The sequence below is a fragment of the Eublepharis macularius genome, chromosome 1 (assembly GCF_028583425.1).
Source record: "Eublepharis macularius isolate TG4126 chromosome 1, MPM_Emac_v1.0, whole genome shotgun sequence".
Lineage (NCBI taxonomy): Eukaryota > Metazoa > Chordata > Lepidosauria > Squamata > Eublepharidae > Eublepharis > Eublepharis macularius.
The window spans coordinates 251,991,088-252,010,961 of record NC_072790.1 but is presented as its reverse complement, the minus strand read 5'-3'; the positions used below and the strand labels follow the sequence as shown (position 1 = coordinate 252,010,961).

At 48.4% G+C, this 19,874-nt stretch overlaps 1 protein-coding gene across 2 annotated transcripts in view; it reads right to left on the bottom strand.

Annotated features, from left to right (window-relative positions):
• The window catches only part of PRUNE1 (prune exopolyphosphatase 1), a 32,766-nt gene that overhangs the window by 11,086 nt on the left and 1,806 nt on the right, over window positions 1-19,874 (bottom strand). Inside the window, exons 1-7 of one of the 2 annotated variants that reach the window (XM_054998301.1) lie at window positions 18,682-18,727; window positions 7,415-7,519; window positions 6,280-6,485; window positions 5,746-5,930; window positions 4,381-4,539; window positions 3,615-3,709; window positions 2,940-3,098 (exon numbers count right to left, since the gene is read on the bottom strand). In XM_054998301.1, the coding sequence (XP_054854276.1) occupies window positions 2,940-3,098; window positions 3,615-3,709; window positions 4,381-4,539; window positions 5,746-5,930; window positions 6,280-6,485; window positions 7,415-7,519; window positions 18,682-18,720 (948 nt within the window). In that variant the 5' untranslated portion in view covers window positions 18,721-18,727. Of the gene's footprint in view, window positions 1-2,939; window positions 3,099-3,614; window positions 3,710-4,380; window positions 4,540-5,745; window positions 5,931-6,279; window positions 6,486-7,414; window positions 7,520-18,681; window positions 18,728-19,874 lie in introns of those variants that run through there. The other variant, XM_054998310.1, reaches the window with a different exon arrangement.

Genomic DNA, 19,874 nt, shown 5'->3' with positions numbered 1-19,874 from the left:
TTGCGTCCTGCCTAGAGACACGTTTGCAAATTTCAGATTAACGGAGCTGTCCCAAACAGAGATACACCTTTCGAAGCCCTTTGACTTCAGCGGTCTTCGTACAGCGTCACTCTGCTTAGGCGGCACTCTAAACCACCTCAAGGACCTTCGGGTGGAAAAATGGCGTAAAAAGAATATTAAAATAAAAAGTAGATGGAAGGGAAGCTCCAAAGCAATCCGGATAAAAAAAAAATGTTGGCCACAAGCAAATTACGAAATGGAGGCTATCGTACTTTGGGCACATCGTGAAAAGATGAGACTTACGGGAAAAGACAATAATGCTAGGAAAAGTGGAAGGCGGTAGGAAAAGAGGAAGACCCCAATGAGATGGCTGGACTCAGTAAAGGAAGCCCTCCAGTCTGCTAGATCTAAGCAAGTCTGTTAATGACAGAAGAGCCAGTTTGGTGTAGTGGTTAAGAGCGCGGGACTCTAATCTGGAAAGCCGGGTTTGATTCCCCACTCCTCCACTTGAAGCCAGCTGGGTGACCTTGGGTCAGTCACAGCTCTCTCGGAGCTCTCTCAGCCCCACCTACCTCACAGGGTGTTTTGTTGTGGGGATAATAATAACATACATTGTAAACCGCTCTGAGTGAGCATTAAGTTGTCCTGAAGGGCGGTATATAAATTGAACGTTGTTATTATTATAACATTTTGAAGGTTGTTAATTCATTCATTGTTAATTCATTCACTGAAAGCAACTTGACATCATACATACACACTCTTCCTGCTACACAAGGCAAGACAGCTCCTCAAATCTTCAACATTTACTTGCTTTTCAAACCTGATCTCAGCCACCAACTGGCTAGGAGATAAACCCGCCTCCCTCCGTCTGCCGCTTTGAAGGGATAACGCTGCCGTACCTTACAGGGCTGTTGTGTACAGCATATGGATCACTTCAAACACTCAAAACCAGCTATGCACATGCTAGGTTTTATTATCTGTATTGCTGAGCACAGGCTTGAACCAAAGTTTCTGCATCCTGCACGTACCCACTATATCCGTCAGGCTATTTCCCATGTTCCCTGCCCCATCTGAATGTCAGCTACATGGACAATAAACCTCTAAGCGTTAAGTTAGGCCTGACAGAACAGTTTTGTTAATAATTGAAATAAAAATAATTTAAATTTTTTTTTTAAAAGTTAGGCCTGACAGTGGAGGAAATTTATTTCTTATCATGTGGTGCACCCGACAAGGAAAACTTTCTAGCCCAGGATCCAGAGGAGTTAGCCATGTTAGTCTGTAGTTGCAAAATAGTACAGTTCAGTAGCACCTTTAAGATGCAATTTTACTGTAGCATAAGCTTTCGAGAACCACAGCTCTCTTTGTCAGATGCAATTTTATTGTAGCATAAGCTTTCGAGAACAACAGCTCTCTTCGTCAGATGCAATTTTATTGTAGCATAAGCTTTCGAGAACCACAGCTCTCTTCGTCAGATGCAATTTTATTGTAGCATAAGCTTTCGAGAACCACAGCTCTCTTTGTCAGATGCATCATTTGTAGCATAAGCTTTCGAGAACCACAGCTCTCTTTGTCAGATGCATCTCAAAAGTTTATGCTACAATAAAGTTTGTGAGTCTTAAAGTTGCTAGTGGACTCTTTGCTATTTTTCTAGCCCAAGGGACACATCCGGGTCTCCAACCGCTTCGGAGGGCTCCAGTGTGGATGCTGGCTCTTTGATTCCAGGGGAACTGGGAGCTTCCAAAGTGGTCCAAAATCCAACTACAACCCTCTCCGCTACTCCAACGTCCTTCTGATGGTTCCTGAGCTGTTTAACAGTTTGAGGGAGCATTAGCCCATGAGCCAATGCTGGCATCAGGCGAGATAGTGCGCCCAATAAACCATTAAACAACCAAAGGGATGGATGAAAAACTGCCCCTGGCTGGATTTTGCCCACCTTTGCTTCACAGAGATAAAGTTTCTTGTGATGCTATCTGAGAGTCTCTCTATACAAGACATCTGACACGTGAAGAACATATGTTGAGAGATGCAATGTTAGCTGGGAAGGGTAGTTTAAAAAGACAGAGCCAGCGGCAGGACAAAGGCTTAGCTATGCCCTGGAGCTGTGTGCAGGGGCTGTGAAATGCCAGAAGGGAAACGTCAGCCCATTTTAACCTCTCCAGGTCCAAGCCCAGCTCTGGAAGGCAGCTCCAGCCCATTTCCATTCCTCGCTGCCCTCTGGTTGCCATCCCACACAGTTTTAGACAGGAGAGGTGAAATTGACGGAACCTTCCAGGAGGCGAAGATGAAATTAACAAACCCTCTCAGGGGCGATCTCCACCAGCTCTGTCTTTTTAAACTACCCTTCCGGCCAACATTGCATCTCCTTACACTTGATGAATACACGCCAAGGTGTCTCATGTAGAGAGACTCTGAGAATCGAGTACACTAGTGACAAAAAACATACTGGTCTACCATTTGTGAAGCCAGTGGCATGCATTCTGTGTCTCTGGAGGTGTATCTGTCCGGGTTCCCCAAAGAGAAGGTTAACAATGGTTGGCAATCATCCCAGGAATAGACGCGGGTTGTCACTGCCTGTTGTAATTCTGCCATGGGCAAGGATTCAGAGTACTGTCAGGTCCCCTCGGTTTGAAGTGTGGCGACAGCCATGCTCGACAAGCGCAACACATGAACTCAATCGGATATGTCCCAGAACCTTTTGCAACATGCGCAAGGTTTCATGACAGACTGTCAGATATTCCTCAACAGAAGTGTCAAATCAGGAAGGTGGAATCGTGTTTCAGTAGCCACAGGTCTAAGAACCCAATTCAGAACTGAGCCGGGAACAAAATCGGAGCTCGGCCAGGGGCTCTCGGGTGGAACCGTACAACTGCCCGGAAATCTCACCATTTCCAGGGAAATCCTTGCCGGTCCTTCACCGCAAGACTCGGAAACGAGCTTACCGCTGCCTGGAGCGTCCCGTGGTGGCTGTACACGGCAAGCTGCCGGAAGGGCTCGTTCCGCTTGTTGAAGGAGATCGTCATCACAACCAGCGCATCGTAGCCTCTCCGTTGGCAGAAGGTGCTCAAGTCGTGCTCCGCTCCGGGACGGTGCAGGAAGGTCTGAATAGAGAAAAGAACATCAAGTGCAGACAACACACAAAAGGAAATGCTACGGCCATGTTCAGAGGCTCGGCTTTGGGTGCCCCCACCGGCAGCTATCCAAGGAAGGGCCTTCTCAGCTGTGGCACCAAAACTTTGGAACTCTCTCCGCAGGAAGACCTGCCTGTCTCCCACTATTGTGGTGCTTTTTACATGGTTTGGCTTCCCCTAAATAACTGTCATTGGCCCTCCTTCCCAGTTTTGGTGTTATCCGTTAATTTTTTTTATTGAACTGTTTAAATATTTCACATAGACTATTTTCAATGCTGGTTTAATGGCTTAAAACCTTTTACCGTCGAAATGTTTTAATGTTTGCTGTCTCAGGGACCTTATTTGGGTGGAAAGGGGGCACAGGAACGTTTTAAATAAGATAAATAAAACACAAACGCTTCCTCGGCCACGCGCTGTCGCTCGACAAGATTGCCGAAGTTTCAAAAGCATAAGCCGCAAGAACGGGAAGCCACGTTTCGCACCCACCTCTAGAGTCACGTACACAGAGCTGAGGGCGATGACCACTTCCTTCCCGGAGACAGCTTTCAGATCTTTTCTCAGCATCTGGTCCGTCGTGAGTCCTGGGAGGACAAGAAGCCAAGCATGAGAGGGACAAAAGATCGGAGGCGGCCGGTTCCAAAGATCTTCGTTGGGTGAGATGAGGAGGACAAACAACGAAAGTGGAGCAAGTGCAAGCGTTTGGTGGTGGAGCAGAGGCCTTACTGTGGAGGTCCCAGGTTCGGTCCCCAGTTACGGGGGTTCAGGTGGCGGGAAAGGCCTTCCTTCCTTGCCCTACCTGAGAACCCAGAGTAGAAAAAACTGAGCCAGACCAGAGGCAATTTCAACTGGAGAGAGCAGCGGAGCGGGAAAGAGCGTAAGAGAGTCACATTTGGGATTTTTGGATCAGCGCTGGAAATGGAAAGAGACAGAGACCAACCAAGAGCCCGCCAAAGCAAGTGGCTCCAGATGTGGTGCTGGCTCCCATCAACTGCTCCAAATGGCCCTCAAGTTGTTTAACAATTTGGGAGGAGCACTGCGCTATCAGCCAACGCTCAGTCCAGTGGGTCGGTGCTCCTGACAGATTGTTAAGTGGCTCACAGGGCAGGTAAAAAGGATGTCGTTTGTCCCGCTCCAGTACAGTGACTGGTTCTCATTCAACAGTGGGCCACACCCATTCTCCAGGTGGCGTATCACAGAATAGGCCTTCGCTCTGCCTTCCACAGACGACGTCCTTCACCAGACAGGGACGTACCTGAAACGTCAAACTTGGCGCTCTGCAGAGCTTCGAAGATGACGCTTCTCGGGGGCAGATCTGGGAACTTGGATTCCAGGAGGGAAGCGAAGTGAACGTCCTTGGGGGTCACTTTGCCAGCCTCGGGGGCCATGTTGACGCAGTCGAGCACGATGGTGCCTGCAGAACCAGCAAAGGCGCCAATGAGCAAATCCTGACACCTTGAACCAACAAAGCTATCAAGCTTGCAGGCTCAGCGTCCCAGGTTTGCACATCAAACACAGGAACAAAGAATGAGAGAGAAGAGCTACGGTGATTCGGATGCTGCATCAAGCTGGGCTGGCTCACTGGCAAGCTTCCGAGTTGCAAAAGATTGCACCCAGAAGAAACGTTCTGTGCAATTCCAAAACTTGCTGTCATCACTGTTGCAACTGGAGGAGATTCCAGAGACATCCAGCCTCCTTGCTAGGAATAACTCTTTCCCTAAGGACCTGAGAACAAGCGGAATCAATTATTGTCGGTTATTATCGATTTTTGAGACTACCAGAGATAATTTTGCCTAGACTTCGACTGGCCCACCGCTCACGCAGAGATGCAGACAGGCCCCCTGAAGTGAATGGCTGCCAAGTCTTCCTCAAGACCCGAGCCAGGAACGAACATCACATTTGGCCAGTGACCAGACGGACAGAAGGCCCACAAGCCAGCCGCTCTGCCAGTTCCTAGGCCAGGCAGTTCTTCAGGAGAGCGCTTTAATAAAGGGAACTCGGAACTATGCTCCTAAGTATCATATATATCACCCGCCAGCTGTAGGCATCGCCCTGCTCTCGCTGCATTATTTTCTACTTCCATAATACAGTTTTCTGCAGTTTTACCAGTCATGTCTAATACTTTATGCTTTGTTTCAGATGGCTGTAATCCTGGACCTATTACATCGTTCATTAGTTTTCGGTGGGTAGCCATGTTGGCCTGCAGTAGAACAGCAGGATTTGAGTCCCGTGGCACCTTAGGGGGCAACGAGATTTTCAGGGTGCAAGCTTTAGAGTCAGAGCCCCCGAAATCTTGTCGGTCTTTCAGGTGCCACTGGACTCAAATCCTATCGTTTATTAGTCGTCTCACCCTATGGCCTGCGTTGGTCTACATTGTGTAATCTGCCTTGAGTCTCAGGGCGAAAGACGGACTACAAATACTGTAAAGAAAAAATAAATCGTTCTCCGGGAATGGGAAGATCGGTGAATTTTCAGATGGTGGTGAACAGAGGCAAGGCACCCTCCCTGCGCTACGGGGATATCCGAGGATCCAGGCCAGCATGGGCAGCCGTGGGTCACAGCCCCGATTCCAAAAAAGCGCAAAGCATTTCTCTTTCCCTTGTGTCGCTGCTACCCTCACCGTGCAGGAGGGCTGCGGTCGGTCGGTCCAGGACCTGCACCGAACTCTGCAGGATCTTCTCCGTCACCAGCGTGGCACACGACCCCACCAATTCCGACGTGACGCTGCACCGAGGGCCTCTCTCTCGCTCCAGGGGCCGATGGTCTATCACCTCGACAACTGCCTCCTCCAGAGCGGTATCCTTGCTGTGAAAGAGCAACGGACACGTGCAAAGGAGTCCAGTCGAATCCGGGCCGTGGCTGCTTCCACACAACTCACCTTCAATCGGAACGCCGCGGAACGTTGCGAACAAAACCCGGAAGATAGCGTTTTCTCGCGCGAGTTTTGCGCGACGTCGTGCAAAACTCACGCGAGAAAACGCTATCTTCCGGGTTTTGTTCGCAACATTCCGCGGCGTTCCGATTGAAGGTGAGTCGTGTGGAAACGGCCCTTGAGTTCCACTGGCTGCCTAGCACGGAAGGCCCTGCCCTCGTTACGGGGCTCCCGACCGTATCCCGTTTGCTTCCGTTCAGATTTCCCACATCCATGGCCTACCTGGGCAGGACATGGTGGTCGACCAGAGTTAGGGAGAGGAGACCGGCTTGGTGCAGGGCGAGGAGGTCGATCTCATCTCGGAAGACAAGGGAGCTCTCTGGGATCCGGTGCTCCTTGAGGAGGAAGGTGCTCTCCGTCCGGAGGGGGAACTCAGAGCGAGGGATGTTGAGGACTGGGACAAAGGCCACTCTGAGCTCCGGAGACAACTGTGGGAAGAGCAAAATCCTTTCTGACCAAGAGCAAATATCTAAAGTTGCCAAATCCACTGACAACCAACCAACGAAGATGCTTCCCCCGTACAAAGCACAGAACCAAGGAGTGGGCAACCCACAACCAGAGGAATAAGGATACCAGGGACCCCAGTAAATAACAATAAGAATTATTCAAGTATGGATTTATAAACGCAAATGTTCAATTGTTCCAAGAGACTACAGGCTTTATCACTTTGTAGTCACTTCGAACGTTTGAACATATAAATTCATACTTGAATAATTTTTATTGTTATTTACTGGGGTCCCTGGTACCCTTATTCCTCTGGTTGTGGGTTGCCCACTCCTTGGGTCTGTAAATCCACAGACAAGACAGAGCTGTGATCACAGCTGTACATAATGCGGGACAGCCCTCAGCAAGCACAGAATTCAGCATTCTGAGAATCACTCGTTTTTAAAAAACAGGTTTCTAGTCCCGTGTCTGCATACACACCTAAGAAACATGGAACTTCTGAACACGCCGGACCCAGGGTCATCCCCCGAGGGAAAACGTAATGTCTAGTTAGGCCCTCGGTGTGATGTAAGACCAGAGAATCCCTGATTTAAATCACTCCTCGGCCAGGAAGCTCACTGCAACTTGGGCGAGACATTCTCTTTCTCTCTTATCCTAGTCTATCTCACAGGGTTGTTGTGAGAAGAAGGATAAAAACCACCCTGAACTGCTTGAAGGAAGGGCCGAGTTTTTAAAGAAAAGGTAGGGATGGAAACAAGGAAGACTTCGTCGCTACAAGCCCGAGGCCCGGCTGGGGTCAAGCCCAACCTGTAACCAGAAACAGCCAGCAAAGGAAAAGGAAGAGGGACTGAGTCTCCCCGCACGCACGGAAGGCAGATGGCAAACAGAAACAGAGGCGGAGGGACGAGCCGACCTTTGCAAAGAAGTAAGCGAGGGCCAGGGCAGACACCATGGAATCCAGATCACAAGCTTCGTTCCCCAGCACCACATGGACTTCCCGGTGACTCCGGATGCACGCCTGTCAAGAGAGACAAAAGAAACACAGAACTTGAGATCCCCGCTCCGTAGCCCATTGAGCCCCGGACGGATCTCGGCGGGCTGCAAATCCTATCGGGCCACCCTCCAAGAGGGGGTCGGATCTACAAGCTGCCTCTTTGCCACCGCACACACTGACGGAATCCCAGTTATCTAGAGTTCGTCTCCCCCCCCTCTTGCAAGAAGCACAAGGTTTCTTGGTTCCAAAAGGTTTATTGAAAGTCTATGCTCATGATACAGGTGGCCATACTCCAAAGGCTGATGAGGCCTTGGCTGAACGAAAGCTTTGTTGAGAATGGCATGTAAAGCGAAAGTTACAATACTTCAAACACCCATTCCCAGCCTCCCCCCTAGTCCTGTCTGCGAAGGCATGAGAAGTCGAGAACATCAAGGTCGTTGGCTGGACTGGACAGATAAGGCTCTTCGCTCCCATGGATATGAGCGGCCTGGCCGACACCTGGGTCTGGAGGGAGGAAAACTAGACAACTACTGATTATAACACAAGCTAATATGGCGTTACTCTGGCTACAGAATTGACATCCTGACAGCGGTGTGAAATCTTTCAGGCCTGCCCTGCTAACGGCAGCATTTCCTCTCTGCTCGAGGAGCCACGTTCTCTCCGGCATCAGGGGAAAGCTCCTTGCACGGGGTAGAGGGAAATGCTGCCATTAGCAGAACACATCTGCTACATCCAATCTTTGGCGTCAGAAGTGAACTGCTAGAGCAATGGCAGCCCCTGGGGAACGCAGGCAAGTGCAGGGAGAAACGGAGGCGGAAATTCAGAGGTTGGAAAGCAGGTTGGGTGGGCCTCGCGGGCAATTTCAGCCGTCTCGCATGCCAAGGGGACAGTCAACAGCATCCCCTCCTCCTCAACCAGAGCTGTTTTCAAAAAAAAAATATAGAGAGAAAAATGGGCCCCAGCAAGGTCAGCCCTGTTCACAGACTTTGAAGGAAGAAAGAAGCGTGGCCCCTTAGAGAAGTCCCTGGTTCGAATCTTGCTTCTGCACAATCTCAAGAGGCGGTTTAACGAAAGTTGGTTCTATGCAGGAACTCAGTGGGTTGCCCTCGGAGAAAATGGTCACATGGCTGGTGGTCCCGCCCCTGATCTCCAGACAGAGGGGAGTTTAGATTGCGATCGGGGGCGGGGCCACCAGCCATGTGACCATTTTTAAGAGGTGCCGGAACTCTGTTCCACCGCGTTCCCGCTGAAAAAAAGCCCTGGTTCTATGCAGCCTCAGACATTCAATGGCAATACGGGAAACAATAATCTCCAAATGACAGACTCTGGCATTCAGTCCTACTACCCAGAGGCCAGCTATCAGCCGACTCAATGGTGGAAAGTGGGTTCCCGAGTCTTAAGGAGATGTTCCGAAGAAAGAATTTCAATCAATGCAACTTTTCCTCTTATGGAGGTTGAAGAAGCTTCAGCCCCCAGAGACCCATCACATGTAGCAAAGTATGAACTGGGAGGTCTGGCCAGAGGAGATTGCAAACTGGCTGTAGGCGGTGGAGGGTCAAGAGTTCGGATGCTACTTTGCTCCCACTGCTCTTAAAAGTTTGTGGGGCCTTCCTGGCCTCTTCAAGGGGCCGTGCCATCACGCAGGCCTGTACCATGTGCCTCCTGGAATGCTAGAATTGGCACTAGAGGGCTTTCAACAACTGCAAATGCACACGGATCTTGGAGAAAGGAACACGGGACACGGGACACTGCCTTACACTGAATTAGTATTGTTTACTCGGGCGGGCAGCTGCTCTCCAGGGACTCAGGCAGAGGCCTTTCCCTTCACTACCTGATACTTTCAGCTGGCGATGCCGTGAATTGAACTCAAGGTCTTGTGCATGGCAAACAGATGCCCTTCCACTCAGCCGTTGGACCAGCGTGGCTTTCCTCTTTCGGATCCATTCTGCGTGCCCCTTGAGAACCCTCCGAAAAGGCCCCCTCGCCCTCACCCTCTCCGGGCCTCTCCCCCCACCCACCCCCAACCATGCAGGCGCTCAGAGATAGCAGCGCCCGTTTCCCAGTTACGGTAAAATGTCTGCCTCCATTTGCCAAAGTGCCCACACAGATAAGCCAGCCCCGGATAATTGATTTTTATGGAAACTGACTGACCCGGGCAGCATTACGGCCGTAGAAAACAGCGGCATGTGACTGCAAGGGAAGATGGAAATTAAAATTAGGGGAGGAGGGGGAAAAAATCAAACAGAGAAAGAGAGCGAGAAGTGCAAGCCATTTGCGCTAAAAGGCACTCCGGGGCCTGCAAGAAAGAGATGTTCTTTGAGGCAGTTCACAGTCGAGGTAGTGGGAGGGAGGGGGAGGCGCGTGGAGCTCTCTCCTTTCCTCAAACACATTAACCTAACAGCATGGGCCATTTTTCTCTCCCTTGTGCACCTTCCACACACTCAGCCTCAGTTTCCCTGGTTGTCAAAACCAGCGTTATCGAGGCCTACCTCGCAGAGCTGTTGTGAGGGTTAAATATTCATGTTTGGTGTCAACGTTTATCTATTTTAATTGTTCTGCGATGCCTGAGGGCTGTATGGAGAAAAAAGGGAGAGAAACGACCTAAATCAATGAATAAAATCTAGCAAGCTTGGACAGCCGTAGCGGCAGTATTATTGTAATACGTTAAGTATGCACCATATAAGGGGAAGGGGGTTACCTGAGATTTTTAAGATCACCCCTTCAATAAGAAGACGAGTATGGGTGAAGGGATATCAAACTCCCTCCCTACACAATTCTGTCCATCTCCCTGGGAATTCACAAGGATTTCTCCAACATTCCCCCCCTCCCGACTGTTTCAGGATGAGAAAATGACACAGGGGGACGACAGAAGTCCGTCTTCCACGTCCAACAGACAAAGGGGTAGGAGCCTCAGGAATAACAGAAAAGCGAAAGGGTACTGAAGGACCAGAGGTTTGTAATAAATACATATAAGGAAATCACAAATACGAAAAATATATCTTGTAATACAAAACTGCAAAAAAAATATTAAGAACGTCATACTAAGATCATTATACTATGATGTTCCTATGATATTTTTTGCATTTTTGGATTACCAGATATATTTTTCCTATTTGTGATTTTCTTATATATATTTATTACGGACCTCTGGTCCTTCAGTACCCTTTCCTTTTTCTCCACGTCTACCACAGCCCTGATCCTAACTGGCCATTGCACGCGCAGGAATCGAGGAGAACCCACAACCCACATGTCATAGTGTTACATCGGACACAGGGTGGGGAATCAAGATTTGGGTCCTGCCGCCTCTTAAAGACGAACTAGATTTCCAGGGTATGAGCTTTCGAGAGTCAGATCTCCCTTCATCAGATACAAGAAGTGGGAAAAGGAAGGAGTCTTTATAATCCAGGCAGAGGGTAGGAGGGGTATTGTAAATTAGAGTGTCAAGAAGCTAGCTATAATATATGTTGTCGTTAACTTGATATAGTCTGGGTGCAAAGAAGATCAAGAAAATTCAAGACCCAGTCTCCGGAGTCTGTAAGATCCAGGGACAGTTTACGGAGGATCACTGTCGCCCCCCTGCATGGCCTTGGGCTAAGAAAAGACGCCCCCCTAACCATGTCAGCCCGAGCAGTCACTTGGGTGGGGAGGCTTGACTAGAGAAACAGCTCTGAACCTAAGACGGGACCTACTTTCTCAACGGCTTCCACCCTTTGCAACCTGAGGGCTCAGGGCTCCGCTAAATGGCAAGGCTGGTTTCGCTCAGCGAAAATGGCGCAACGATTTTGAAAAGAAAGAAAAACTGCAAACAGGCGGATGCCGCTGGGTTTTGACAGTCTGCCCAGCGCAGATGGATGTTTTTCAGCAGGGAGACCTTTGCAATTATTTATTTTCTTGGGGACGGCAAACAAAACGATGATTGTGAAGAGGCAAACAGAGCCCTTCTCGCCTCTTGCTTTCACCCCCAGCTGCTCTGATGTTTTTCCCCACAACTGGCGCCACTGACACCTGCAGGGTTTTGCAGAGGAACAAAAGCCCAGAGCTTACAATTTATTCAAATATGTCTAGCCCTCCTTCCCCTCCGTCCAGAGGGACTCACAGGGGCTGGCAAACAGTGTGCGCCAAATAGACGCTGCACAAAAAATTTAAAATAGAGTACACCAAAATTGTTTAAATTTCCAATTTAAAACAGTATAAACCAGGAACAGCTGTGCCCCTGGATGGCCCAGGTAGCCCTATCTGGTCACATCTCAGAAGCCAAGCAGGGTCAGCCGTGGAGGGGAGACCACCAAGTCACTACATGCAGGGTTGCCAACCTCCAGGTGGTCAATTTCCATATACAAACCGGGGAGGAAAAGATTTCATGAGATAGTCAATCAATTTTTAGAATTTTTAAATTGTGCAAAGTGCAAGAACAATAGTTGTCAAACAATTAATACAGTATCATGAAATTCAAATAGTATTCAACTGGTAAAGACAAAGTCCATATGAAAAGTCCAACTGGTGAAGATCACACCATTAATAATATTTCATTTTTCATTAACAGATTCAGTGGCATAGATCATCAGATTGTCTAGAAGAACTAGAGCCAAACGTTCCTTCAAACATGCAGCCAACGGGTTTTTGCTAGCAGATTTCCAATAATCTTCAAAGATGGTCACCAACCCCAATTCACACACATCACTCAGTTGGCAAACAATGGAATCATACTGTTGATCAGACGGGAGATCAGACCAGAACAGACTTACAAGATTATGCCTGTGAGGAAGTAAGAGTACGAAACGGGAGTTGGAAATCTGCTAGCAAAAACCCGTTGGCTGCATGTTTGAAGGAACATTCAGCTCTAGTTCTTCTAGACAAGTCCTTGGAAGATGGATTCCACGGTATTATACCCAGATGGCGACCCTTTCTTGCCTAAACCCCACCCTTCCTGAAGCTCTACCTCCAAAATCTCCAGAAATTTCCCAACCTGGAGCTGGCAACCCTACGTACACAGAGGCAGGCAATGGCAAACCACCTCTGTTGGTCTCTTGCCTAACAGGTCACCATAAGTCAGCTGCGACTTGACAGCAAAAAGAAATCACAACCTAAACGAATTGAGAGCCAAACGACAAGTGACGCCTGACACAGGTTGGACACTTGTCAGCTTCCCTCAAGTTTTGATGGGAAATGTAGGCTGCTTGGTGGAACGTTGGACAAGTGACAGTTGAAAAGTCTGTTGGACAGCAGTGGGAGAGCCAAGCTGCAAGACCAGGACGCCTGCATTTCCCATCAAAACTTGAGGGAAGCTGACAAGTGCCCAACCTGTGTCAGGCATCACTTGTAGCTTGGCTCTCAGCTGTAGGCCGGGACCCTAAATTGGGTTGCTGCTCGCTCACAGATGGGTCCCCAAGAGGCTAGAAGGAAGGAGGAAAAGGGCGAAGGTGCGCTACCACCCACTAGTAGCATTTCCGTCTTGTCGGGGTTGCTTCAGTGTGTTAGCTCTCCTCCATTCCCAAAACTTCCTTCAGTCGCCTGTCCACAGTTCCCACAACCTTCCTGGGATTTGCAGGCAGCACAAGATAGAACTGAGTGTCATCCGTATACTGGTGGAAACTCGGCCTGAATCGTGGAATGGCCTCTTCCATCGAAAGATACCATCCAGCAGCTTTACATCGATACTGAAATGCATCATCCAATGGTGGAGAGGGCCCTCAAGTCACAGCTGACTTAGGGCGACCCCTGCTGGGGTTTTCAAGGCAAGAGACTCACAGAGGTGGCTTGCCATTGCCTGCCTCTGCAACCCTGGTCTTCGTCGGAGGTCTCCCATCCAATTATTAACCAAGGCTGACCCTGCTTAGCTTCTGAGATCTGACAAGATCAGGCTCACCTGGGCTATCCAGGCCAGGGCACATTATTCAATAGAGTCTCCCCAAATCTTGGAAGGTCCCTGGGAAGGTCGCCACTTCCCTTTTTCATTTCCTTATGGTGTCTTCTGTCAGGAAGGGCAGGATGGACTGCGGCTCCCCCTCCCCATAGCAATGGTGGGGGGGACCACAATAACCAAGCCAAGCAGCCACCTGCTAGAACTGCTCCCTTCTCCAACCCCTGTCACTTAACCGTATTTTGCAATCATTCACTGTTGCTCTATAGAGACACTTTTTATCCCCAAATAGCACGTTTGATCAGTATCTCCGGGCACAGTTCCTGCCAAATTTTGCATTTCTCAGTTGCAGCGTCTGTGAGTAAAAATGCCCCCTCCCATCAGTCACATTTTCGGCTTCACAAAATGAGTATGTTGCTAGACAATCTTCCCATTTCTAGTCGGGTGCTAGCAGAATTCTGGAAAATATTTCCAACGTTTATTTGTTTATTTCGTTTATACCCCACTTTTCTCCCTAATGGGGGACCCGAAGTGGCTTACGACCCTCTCCCGTTCTCCATTTTATCTTCAGGACAATCCTGTGACGTAGAGTGTGTGACTGACCCAAGTTCACCCAGTGGGCTTCCATGGCAGAGTGAGGATTCGAACCCGGGATCCTAATCCCACACTCTAACCACTACACAACACTGCCTCTCAAAAACTCTGCAGATGTTATCAACTTGAGCATCAAATCATAGTAGAAAGCAGAAGGCCAGGGAAGATACCATCCCTGATGACACAACCAGATAAACTCTCTCCACAACTGTGGAAAGTCACTGGGCCTTGGGAAGAGCAACAGAGAAGGCACAAAATTCATGCTGAGCTAGCTAGATCGGATACCTTTTTGGCTGTCCACAGGACATCATGATATTTTTGCACAGACACACACACACTGGCTAGGATAAAGAGTGCCTGGCCAAATTAAACTGCACATAGCCATGTCCAAAGGATGAAACCTTGAACCGAGATGCTCTGGGTTCCAGTTCTAGCTAGCCACAATTTCTTTGGGCAAACCACCATCTTACCTTCCCCTACCACCCCATAAAATGGACAGTAAGATCGCACATGGCAAGAAACTCAAAAGGCAATGCCATTCCTGGATTTTGGAATTGTGGAAGCCGTTACACAGGGGACCCCGAGCTCTCTCCTTCAGGCCTTCAGGGCGCGGCTGGCTGCAATCCAACCACAAGGTTGTTTTTTACAGCTGGAGGAATACTTGAAAACGGAGATGGTGTTTGGACTGCAAACCTGTCACATGGGGAGGGGGGGTGCTGCCAAGAATTGCTGTGAAATGCAACCCAGCAGGGAAACTCTCCACCTGGTTTCAGAGACCCTGCCCTGGGTTTATGCCATGCCTGCATGGCACCAACTCCTTTGCCATTGGCATCAAGTTCATGCTACCCCTGCCAGCCTTCAGAAGATAATCTCATTTTGGCTGGGGGTGTTTGCATTGATCCTCTCTCATACTACCCAAATTTGGATTTTCGTAAGAATATTTAAGGAGGCTTGACTGTTTTTGCAGCGAAACAATTAATAAAATAAAGACTCGTTGGATATAAGAGTTCAGGTGGAAGCTGTATTATTGGGTACCCTGAGAACAGCTTCTCTTTACAGGCAACTTGCATTATCCCCTTTATCCCTTCCATCTTATTTTACAAAATAGTAAAGAGTCCAGTAGCACCGTTAAAACGAACCAACTTTATTGTAGCATAAGCTTTCGAGAACCACAGCCCTTTTCGCCAGATGCATCTAGACTAACACAGCTAACTCCTCTGGATCTTATTTTACTGATCTATTAAATTTTGAGCATAGGAAAGCATTCACCAAAGCACATTTGGATATTTTACAACTGGCAAAGTTAAGAGGTCGTTATAACACCAGGAGACCTCCCATTCTCCTCGCTTTCCGCAAAGGATGCAAAACCAAATTAGTCAAAAAGGCTTTGTATTGTAGGGAGGGACTCTGAGATGCTTGGCTAATGGCCATAGACTTCAACGCTACATTGCCGTACGTACTATCTGTTGTTTTAAATATGTGCTCCTGTGAGCTTCATGTTGTCTAATGTCAGCCCTAGAATTGCTTATGTTCTGGACTCTTGCTAATGCTCTGTCTTTGTAAACTTGCATTTATTTATCCTATGGCATTGTTTATGGAAATGTCCTGACTGTACTGATCTCACACTGTGTAGTCCGCCTTGAGTCTCATGGAGAAAGGCGGACTATAAATGACATAAATCATACATAAATAAATAAATAATGGGATCCCATATAATGAACGTGTCTGCTCTTGTAACCAGAGATCTACTGAGGACCTACTTCATGTGGTTTTTGGGTACTCTAGATTTGTAATAGAACATGTACGATATCTTGGGAATATTTTAACATGATATCCAGGGAGATCAGACCAGAACAGACTTATAATATTGCTTGCTGATAAAAATAAATGGGTAACATCACCAACAGCAAAGTTTATCTCTTGGGCGACAAAGACTCTATCAAAACCATCTATTGCTGATTTGGTTGCTGGATAAACTGTAAGGACTACACCAGGTTCAAAGTAATAATATAGGAACAGGAAGTTGCCACTAATTTTCTATTTTATTGCTATGCTCTTTATTATTATGTATTTTAATTTTAAACGGGACCTTTTGGCGTTGATACTGTTTGTTGTGGTTTTCTCTTGGTGTTGTTTGCTAACACTATGAGCTAAAGCAATAAAGATGATGAAGATAACAATCATGTTGTTTCGCGCTGGTGGTATTTTAATCGCTGCTTTGAATTGTAATTTGGATTTTGTAGTGTGTTGTGTGTCGCAGCCCAGTTCAGCACTCGCAGCGGGGTCCAGCCTAAATTCCTTAGAATGGACCTTGCTGGACAAAAAGGGGGCAGAAATAAGAATTCGGATGTTGCAAGCTGCCTCGGAGGGCACGTTGCGGAAGGGCCTCAAAATAAAGAAATTCTGCATTGAACTAGCCAGTCAAAAGTTCTGACCATCAGCGGACCTCAAGTGGCCAATGTAAACCTGTGTGGCTAGGAAGGCCAGTAAGCATTCTTGGGGGCCGAGAAACAGGACTGCTCGTCAACCATTTTAAAATCCCCTGGTTCCTTTAATAGACTTTTTGCAAATTCACGTCAGCTGTTTTAAGAGCTGCCAAAGACTACATCATACTATTTTAAACAGTTTTATTGCATGCGTTCACTGTTTTATCACCCCGTTTTTATCTCCCATCTAGCTGTTTTACTGTTCATGGAATTCTTATTGTCAGAAGCTGTCTCGCCAACGTTTATACGGAGAAGCAGGGGACACACATATTTCGAGTAAATGTTCGTTATCATTAATTTTTGATGTGTGAAGCTGCTCCCGAAGAAGAGGCTGCAGAGAAGACCCAACAGGACAGGAAATCTGGATTAAGTCGGAAAAGCTGAATGAATAGAAAACTGAATTCATACTGAAGGAAAGCCAAAATGAGGACACAGCTGGAGGGACTTCTCTGTGAAGAAAGGCGAGGAGTCGTGGGCTTTAGAAAAGAAGTGACTGACGGCTGACATGGTAGAGAGCGACATAATTATGCAGGAAGGGAGAAAGCAGTTAGCGGGAAACTTTTCTCTCCCCGTCACAGAACAAAATTTGTGGTAGGGTATGAGCTTCCCTGAATCACAGCTCACTTCTTCAGAAAGCTCCCGCCCTACCACAAATTTGGTTAGTCTTACAGGTGCTACTGGACTCTTGCTTTTTTCTGCTGCTACAGACAGACTAACACGGCTACCCACCTTGATCCATCACCCTAGGGAAATGGTTGGCTGTAGATTCACGACGCACAAAAGAAAGTACCGGCTGGTTGATTGGTGAGCGCAGATGTATTTGAAAGGTGGTTCAACCACTGTTGGAAGGATAAGCTATGAGCCATGCAAGCAAGGCCTCCAAATGCAGAGGCAGGAGGCCTCCGATGGACAGACTGTGGCCAACAGGCCCTGGTTGAGTAGCCACCACAGTTGGAAACAAGGCTAGTTTCAGACCCAGCGTGGCTACTCTTATGCTCTGGCGTAAGGTAAAGGAGCCAAACGGCCATTTGGTGGCACCCATCCCTCTCCTAAATCAACCCCCCTCTTCCTTATCATGGAATATTGTTCTGGGGAAGCAGGACCCGCTGTGTATTAAAATTTGATTTCCAAATGTCAGGCCTTGACCAGTCCTTCGCCAAAAAGGAAGAACTGACACGGCCTCATCAAGATTGGAGCAGGGACAAAAGGGGTTCACTGAGAAGCAACTTTGGCGACATCTAAGGGTGTGTGTCTGGGGGGGGGGCAATACAACCTGGGACTTGGGAGAGGGTAATCCCCCCCCCCACAACAATGCTGTGTGTCAAAGGGGAGGGAGGCAGCTCCCCTTTAATTGCACGTTAATATTTCACAAACGCGGCACTGATGAAACCGGCAGGGCAGAAATCTGCCTACATACAGTGGGATGGAAATTTCCTTTGCATTCAGGCACAAATGGGTTGGATTGATTGGGGGGGGGCGTTAAACAGGGGCTTGAGGTGCAAGTGGGGAGCAGGCATATGGGGGGACATGGGGCTGGCTGCTAAAACACGCACTGGTGAATGCAGAGGGAGGCTGGGGGGGGGTCTTCAGGAGATATGGGGATGACGGGGACTGGGACGAGGGGCAGGCTACTGAAGAAGCCATTGTGAATGGGGGGGGGGGTCAGTTATGGAAGCCCTTTCTGAGGGGAGGAAAATGGGACCGGTTATTAAGGGAGCTGAAACTGGGAGGGGGCTCTATGATGGGACTGGGGGGGTGGTCTATGGAACAGGCAAACTATTAAGGAAAGAAGCAAGGAGAGGAAACTGGGGGGGGGGTCACGTATGCGGTGAAAGCAAAAGGGGGGGCACAAGATGTCCTTACAGACTATAATGTTAATTGACTTACGTATTTATTTATTTATTTAAAAATGTGTATGCTAAATTTGGGGGAAGGGGAGAAATGTGGGGTTGCCGTCCTCCAGGCAGGGCCTGGAGATCTCCCGGAATTACAACTGACCTCCAGGCTACAGAGCTCAGTTCCCCGGGAGGAAATGGCACCCCACTGAATTCCCTCCCGTCGATTCCTAGGCCGCACATCCAAAATCTCCAGGAATTTCCCAACCTGGAGCTGGCAACCACGTGGAAGTGCAGGGTCAGAAAAGGGGGGGGGACGTGCATGCAGGCTAAGCAGGCGTCCGCGTGTCTGCGCGTGCACACGTGCTCCCCTCCCCAACACGCGTGTTCCGCCCTCGCGCTCGAAGGTACCTGAAGGGCGGCTCTGCAGCCACGCAAGAAGCTCTCCATGGCGCCGGCGCGGGAGGCGGAGGCGGAGGCGGGCCCGGCCGGCAGCAAGCGCCCTCCCTCCGTCCCTCCCCGGCACCTCCTCCTTCCTTGCTCGCAGCCGCGCAGGCGAGTGCCCGTGACGGCGTTCACACGAGCGGCAGGCTGGGAGGGAGGAGACGCGCGTCCGGTGGAGAGGCGAGCAAGGCTGCGCGCCAGGAAGAAGGAGCGCGCAAGGCTCTGCCCCTTTTGCAAAAGAGAAATAAGTTTCCAAAAATATTTTTAAAAATATTTATGGATTTGGTTGCCAACTCCAGGTGGAGCCTGGAGATCTCCCGGAATTACATTCTATTTCTAAAAGGCAGAATTTAAAGATTAAAAAAAATATATTTCTAGACTGTTCCTCCTGCTCTCGGAATAGTTAACAATACTATAAAGCAATTCAGAATATATATATATATATATATATATATATATATATATATATATATATATATATATATATTGCTATATATATATAGTCGAAGGCTTTCACAGCCGGAGAACGATGGTTGTTGTGGGTTTTCCGGGCTGTATCGCCGTGGTCTTAGCGTTGTAGTTCCTGACGTTTCACCAGCAGCTGTGGCTGGCATCTTCAGAGGTGCAGCACCAAAAGACAGGGATCTCTCAGTGTCAGAATATAAATCAGAATATAAATCTGTAAATTCAGAATATAAATCTGTAAATTCCCAAGGAGCAGCTGTGTCCATCTCTGTTTACTGCAACCCAAAAGAGCAAGGAGGGCGCTTTAAAGAATTTATTTCTGGCTTATAAGAGTGTCTTTGTTATGCCCTCTGTAGACAGTAACAATCCAGAAAATCTGGCTTGCTCAGCCAACAGGATCAACAAAATACACGAGGAATTGCAACATGCGCACTCCGAGGAATTTTCCAGCTTCTAAAACTAACAGTGCTATCCTAAGCCAGCCTATTCAGAGTCCTACACAAATCTATGCTGTGTAGTTCACTCAGTCAAACCCCAGCTCCACCATGATCTCTCCTCGGTGTCCCTTTAAGACAACCGCCCCCTGCTTTCCTAAAGGGCTGGCGTTTTCAGTTCTAGAACACAAAGTGCTTTCAGATGTCTACAAACTGTAGCCTCAGCTTTTCAGGGAGCAGAGATTCTTCCTAGCCTAAGTC